The sequence below is a fragment of the Colobus angolensis genome, unplaced genomic scaffold (genome assembly GCF_000951035.1).
Source record: "Colobus angolensis palliatus isolate OR3802 unplaced genomic scaffold, Cang.pa_1.0 Scaffold184, whole genome shotgun sequence".
NCBI lineage: Eukaryota > Metazoa > Chordata > Mammalia > Primates > Cercopithecidae > Colobus > Colobus angolensis.
This window is the reverse complement of record NW_012114977.1, coordinates 4,596,457-4,602,869: the sequence shown is the minus strand read 5'-3', so window position 1 is coordinate 4,602,869 and position 6,413 is coordinate 4,596,457. Positions and strand designations below refer to the sequence as shown.

General features: G+C 51.0%; 1 protein-coding gene across 1 annotated transcript in view; it reads right to left on the bottom strand.

Moving 5' to 3' along the window:
* Nucleotides 1-1,535: 1,535 nt before the first annotated feature.
* Nucleotides 1,536-6,413, bottom strand: part of CHMP7 (charged multivesicular body protein 7) — a 16,039-nt gene continuing 11,161 nt past the window's right edge. Inside the window, exons 5-10 of the mRNA XM_011939856.1 lie at nucleotides 5,267-5,315; nucleotides 4,898-5,017; nucleotides 4,520-4,618; nucleotides 4,224-4,284; nucleotides 3,221-3,400; nucleotides 1,536-3,005 (exon numbers count right to left, since the gene is read on the bottom strand). Coding sequence (XP_011795246.1) covers nucleotides 2,944-3,005; nucleotides 3,221-3,400; nucleotides 4,224-4,284; nucleotides 4,520-4,618; nucleotides 4,898-5,017; nucleotides 5,267-5,315 — 571 coding nt within the window. The 3' untranslated portion in view covers nucleotides 1,536-2,943. The remainder of the gene's footprint in view (nucleotides 3,006-3,220; nucleotides 3,401-4,223; nucleotides 4,285-4,519; nucleotides 4,619-4,897; nucleotides 5,018-5,266; nucleotides 5,316-6,413) is intronic.

Here is a 6,413-nt window from a genome sequence, read left to right as displayed (position 1 = left end):
ACCTCCCGGAGGTCTGCTCAGCCTTGGGCTGTCACTTCAGGCAGGCAGTGAGAACTGCAGTGTAACCCTTTCGTCTCTCTCACAACAATGTCTGACTGCAGAGCCCACCCCAGTCCCAGGACTCTGGTTACACAACCTATTTAGGCAGGCCCAAGAGATGCCCAAGTAACACCCTTCCCCTCACCTCCAAATACCCACTTACCCTTCTATCCACACCTCCTCTCTGCAAACCATCATCGTTCCCATACTAGCAGTGATGGGGGACTCTCCAGCCACCCTCCTAGGCACGGCATCATCTCTTCACTTTGTCAGGCTCTGACTCCTGTCATGAGGCAGCAAAGATTCAAGAGAATGAAGTTGGCCGGGCGCAGTGGCTCACACCTGTAATCCCAGCACTTTGAGAGGCTAAGGTGGGAGGGTCTCGAGGCCAGGAGTTTGAGACCTCATCTCTACCAAAATAAAGCAAATTAGCCAGGTGTGGTGGCATACCTGTAGGCCCAGCTCCTCGGGAGGCTGAGGTGGGAGGATTGCTTGATCCCAGGTCGAGGCTACAGTGAGCCACGATCTCCCACTGCACTCCAGCCTGGGTGACAGAGCAAGATCCTGTCTCAAAAAAAAAGAAAAAAGAAAAAGAAAAAACTCTCAAGAGGAGTGAATCCCTCCACGGTGCTGACTCCTGAGGCCACTCAGCCCTAATTGCCCAGCTGTGGGAATCCCATGCTGGCAGCTGCAGCCACCGCCACCAGAGTCCTGTAGATTACCCCTTCTTGTTCTCTGCTCCCAGCAGACTCAATAGCTCCTTTTAATTTCCTGTAGCACAGCAAATAAGTAGTCTGGATCATTTAACAAGGATTCTTCAGTGGCTCAGGATAGCAAAAGAAAAAGCAACCTTAAACCAGACTAACAAGGCTCAACAGGTCCAGGCCACTTCCCTCCAGCAAAATGAATGGAACAGCGGTTCTGCCCTCTCTTCGGCGGGGCCTGTGAACTCCAGTCCCTCTCGCCCTTCTCACCAGGTCCTTTAGAATTCTCCCAGGGCTTTCTGAGCCGCTGTTCTCACCACCTTTTCCTGGCCAGTTCACCTCTGACTTACCTGGAGCTGCAGACCAAGTGCTGCAGCCAACTGCTTAGCCTGTTCCTAATGCTGCCCTCAGCCTCAAAGCCCATCTTCCTCACAGGGCGTGGCAAACACCATCCCTGGAGGAGGGGCTGAGAAATACCAGTGCCAGACTAAAGTATGATACAATCACATGGGCAGAAGAAATTAGGCCACTTATAGAGCCCAGGCAACGGAAAACTGTAGCCATGGCACACTGCTAAAACCAGGGAGGCCAAAGAGTGAGTTCTCCCCAGGAGAGCTCACTGTGCACGGCCACTTAGATGGAGCAGCAGCTGCTACAGCTCAAAGCTCACATGATCAGGCACTCCACATTCTCCTGTGGACTTCAGAGAAAGAACCAAAGTGTGCAGAAGCTGGAAGCGTGGGGAGGGACAAAGGAACAAGACACTGATACAACCTAAAGAAGAGACGGGACAAGTGTTCCGGTTTTTCTTTTAATTATTTACCAGATAAAAAAGAAAAAAAATAGTGATTGTTTCTCTTCACCCCCAACGTTTCCGTTTACCAAGGTCGAGTTGGAGAGAAATTCATTGAACAATGATTTGTGCTCCTGGCCTGGAGCAAATTCTTCTCCTCTGCTCTACGTCACCTCAGGCAGCAGGGACAGGGCAAAGGGCTCCAGGCAGAAATCCTGGTGGCTGGGCAGCAGAGTGGCAGCGTGGCTGTTTCTTCTCACCGTTGCCAGAGCATTCAGACCCTTTCCTGTCTATCCCCCTACCCCGCCCTGCCCAGTCCCTCAAAGGAGGCAGGGAGTGGGGACTGCAGGAAGCAGGACAGGTGCACGGGTGGCCCAGGTAGCTCCTGGCAGATGTGGCAGAGGGCACAGCCCCTCCTTCTATTGCACATCCTGGCTCAGCTCCCTTCCCCTGAGCAGTAGGCCACAAAGTGAAACGCTTTCCAAATTCAGAGAGCCCAGTGCTGTGTGCCAGGCTCAAGGAGGGGAGGTGTGTTGTTGTGTGGCTTGTTCTGGAAGATAGGTATGTATTTTTAAGTTATCCCATGATGGGGCCAAGGCAACAATTTCGCCTCTTTAGAAAAGCATAAGGGGTCTGGACATCTCGGGGTCCTGTAGTGACTGGGCCTCTTCCCAGGTGAGTGCAGAGGCCTCGGAAGAAGCCTTTCCCCCACCAGCCGACCTCCTGCTGCATCGGATGAAGAGGCAGCGCCCACCGGACACAGCAGCCCCTCCGGACTGCCACGACTCTGGGCCGCTTGGGGCGACCTCTTTCTCTGAACACCTGGAGAATTCTGACAAATGACCCTAGAGAAAAACCTTTTACACTACATGTTTCTCCATAAAATGGCAGCTAAGTCCCCTCAAATAAAACCTTGAAGTGTTTCATTCTCATTCTTCTCTTACCAGTGAAATCAAGTGGGGCAGAGTAAGTTATTTAACTGACATTAGCGACAGGATAAACCCCTCTAAAAAAACCGCAGGGGGAAGTGGGAACTGCTTCAGATTTGGCAAAGCTGCAAATCTTTCCCCTTCATAGGCTGGAATGAAGCTGGTGGGTGAAGACAAACTTAAGTGTGCCAATGGCAAGAACTGCAGGCTATGAAATGACAGGTCAGACACAGGACTGTATAAATTGTGGCACTATAAAGATGAGAAGGCAGGTCCATAAGACAGCTGGGAGCAAGCCTTTGGAGCATCGCTTCCAGAAATTCTATCTGTCCTGTAGTAAGTAGTAGCATCCAGATAAATCAGTGGTTCTCCTTCCTCCTCTTTCAAACACATTCTGAGAGTTTCTTGTTTAAATAACTATGTACACACCCAGCAAGCCTGGTCTCTCTTTTACATGAGGGTCCTTCACTTGAGGGTCCTACAATGGCTTTAGAGTCGGTTCCAATTGCCTTTTCGGAGATTTACTGCTTGGGACCAAACCTGCAAGGCAAAGAAATGACTGAACACTATAACAGGAAAATCTTGAAGATGAAGGCATTCCAGTGTTTACGAGACTGAGTCTTAATATAAACAAACCCTCAACTCCCTATAGGGCTCTGGTACTCTGGCAAATTGAGTAACTGGGCTTGGGCCCATCAACTCTGTCAGCCAGATGGCCACATGCCCGCCTGAGGCCTTGGAAAACAGCTCCATACCTCCCTCTGATAAGGACAGTTTCTCAAGTTCAGCTTCAAGTTCAGCATCTGAGATCCTAGGGTTAGGCACACTGTTGGTAAAATGCCTATTGCGGGTGTTGTCAGGCAGATCCAAAGGTTCTTTGGTGGTATCCTGAAGGAGGATGTCCAATTCCTTCTCCAGTTCTTCACTGTCAAAATCTGGAAATAAAAGACAACATAAAGATGCATAAACTCCAGGGAGAAATACATTAGTGAGTACAGGACTGAGGTTACCAAAACCCCGCTTAGCTTTACAAAAGATGCCAGGCCTCCTTGCAAATTAAAAAAAAAAATCCCGGAAGTCAGGAAACGGACGGTAGCTTCAAGCAGAGACGCTTCTTCCACACTCAGAGCTAAGTCACCAAGAAGATGCATTCTGCTAACCCCATGGACCTGACCCTGATTCCCCTTGCCCTTGCAGGAGGATCCTCCAGTCAGAAGCCTTGTGCTTGAGGAATGCCGGAGCACAGATGGGTCATGAGCACGGCTGTCAAGGAGGAAATGGCAATTCCCTAATTGCTCCCGCAGATGGGCCCCAGGGAGGGCAGGCTAGGAGAGGCCTGCCTGCACCCGGAAAAGCAAATCTACCGTCAAACTCATCACAGCACAGGGAAACGAAGTCTTCCAGGATGAAAAGAAGAAAAAATCATCTTGGGCCGGGCATGGTGGCTCACGCCTGTGATCCCAGCACTTTGGGAGGCTGAGGCAGGCGGATCACGAGGTCAGGAGTTCGAGATCAGCCTGACCAACATGGTGAAACCCCATCTCAACTAAAAATACAAAAAAGAGCCCGGCATGGTGGTGTGCGCCTATAATCCCAGCTACTCAGGAGGCTGAGGCAGGAAAATCGCTTGAACCCAGGAGGCAGAGGTTGCAGTGAGCCGAGAATGTGTCACTGCACTCCAGCCTAGGTGACAGAGTGAGACTCCATCTAAAAATAAATAAATAAATAAAAATAAAAATAACCACCTTGTCCACTCACCTAAGCCATTGGTTACCCCACCAGCCAGAGTCTGAGAAACTTCATCCTGGGTGTCACAGAGCTGTAAGAGACAAGTGCAAAGCCCTGAGCTGGGCATGGTGGCTCTGAGCATCTCAGGCTTCGGTGGAAAATATCTAGGGTGACAAAGCAATCCTGCCCCAAATGAGAATTAAGGAAAGTTTCCTCAAGTTCACAAGGTCACAAGTCAAGTTTCATTAAAGAGGATGTGCAATGAAGTCAAATCTGTCCTCTGTCACTTACTTCTCTGTGTGTCCCTCCCTGGCCCCTTTCTGTACCTCTTGGATCTGATCCACAAGGCTCTCTGCCTTCTCCACTGTGACATCCTTCATGGAGAGTTTGAGTGCTCCCACCCCAGCCTGGTAGGCATTAAAAACCTAAAGACAAAGCAAAGCTATCAGTGCATATGACAGACATTTGGCAAAATACATACAATATTGTTTCAACTCCAAAAGGCAGCTTTGGGGTTTTCTGGGCACCCAATCTCAATTTACCCTATACCCACTGAGGCCAAACCTCCTGACTGGAAAGACAAAGGCAGCCCCAGCTACATCCCGAAAGAACCCAGGCATCCTCCAAACAGCAAAGCCGAAGCTGCAAGTGACCAACACCCATGGAGAGACCAGCTGAGTGCTGGACTAGAGGGGAGTGGCTACCATTTGATCTGTCTGGGAGGCATAGATCCGGTCCAGGATGCCTTGCACAGTGTCCAGCTTGGTATGCAAGGCCTCGATGCGCTTCTCTGTCCGTTGCTTGGCCTTGAGAGACCTCAGTGCCTAGGGGGCATGGAGACTTAGGTCAGTGCTGAACTGGGCAAGCCAGAGGGCAAGAGGAAGACAGCCCTTCCCAGACGCTAAGGCCGTCCCAGCCTTCTTCCCTCCGGTCTGTAAAATAAGCTGTGGTGCCTGGGCCCCCTGCAGACTCTGTCCCCCTCAAAACCCCAGCGGGCTGCTCTCCGAACTGCTGGGCATCGCTCCAGGCCTGCCTGGGGCACTGCTATGGGGCTGGAGGAGACAAGAACTCACCAGCTGCTTCTTTCCTGCTCGGCACGCCCGGCGGGCTTCTTCTTTACACCTAGAAACAGAGGGACAGATAAGATGACTGTGTCACAGGATGGGAGGGGCAGGGTCTGAAAGGGTCCCTGAGAGCAACACTCAGTCAAGGTGGTTTTAAATCTGTTAAGACTAAACCCACTCTGCCCAGTGGCAAGAAAAATGATGCTGACGGTCAAAAACTCTTGTGGCAAGTCAACAGGCAGCTCAAGCAGGCTGACTGAGGACAAGCTTTTTCAACCCACCGCGACAGAACATGCAAACAGGGCACCTCGTACATCTCTTCCCAATTTGGGGAGACGGGGAATGAACTGTTAACACCAACAATGACCTCGGACACATCCCTCTGCCTCCCAACAAGGCTAGGCTTTCCCAACTGGAAGACAGACTTCAATGTCTGTGTCCGCCTGCCGGAGTGTGTGTCTTTATCAGGGATTCCTTCTACAGTCATCCAGGGGGAATGGTGGAGGAAGGGCAGGGCAAGGGCCCCTCAGAAAGACCTCTGCAAAGGCAGGAACCTGTCTTGTCCACGCCTATATCCCCAGTCCCTAAGACAAAGCCTAGCTCAATAAATATTAGTTGAATGGACACTGATAAGGAAGAGCATAAACATTACACTCACAGTCATGGTCTCCGGGGGAAGAATTAAGACTCGTGTTTTCAGCTGGGCACAGCGGCTCACCCCAGTAATGCCAGCACTTTGGGAGGCTGAGGTGGGAGGTGGGAGGCTCGCTTGCGCCGAGGAGTTTGAGACCAGCCTGGGCAACACAGTGAGACCCCATCTCAACAAAAAATTAAAAAACTAGCCAGGCATGGTGGTGCGCACTTGTGGTCCCAGCTACTGAGGCTCAGGCGGGAAGATTGTTTGAGTCCAGGAGTTTGAGACTGCAGCGAGCTAAGATCGTGTCACTGCTCTTCAGCCTGGGGGATAGTGCAAGACCCTGTCTCAATTTAGAAAAAAAAAAAAAAAAAGGCCAGGCGCAGTGGCTCACACCTGTAATCCCAGCACTTTGGGAGACCAAGATGGGCAGCTCACGAGGTCAGGAGATTGAGACCATCCTGGCTAACACAGTGAAACCCCGTCTCTACTAAAAATACAAAAATTAGCTGGGCGTGGTGG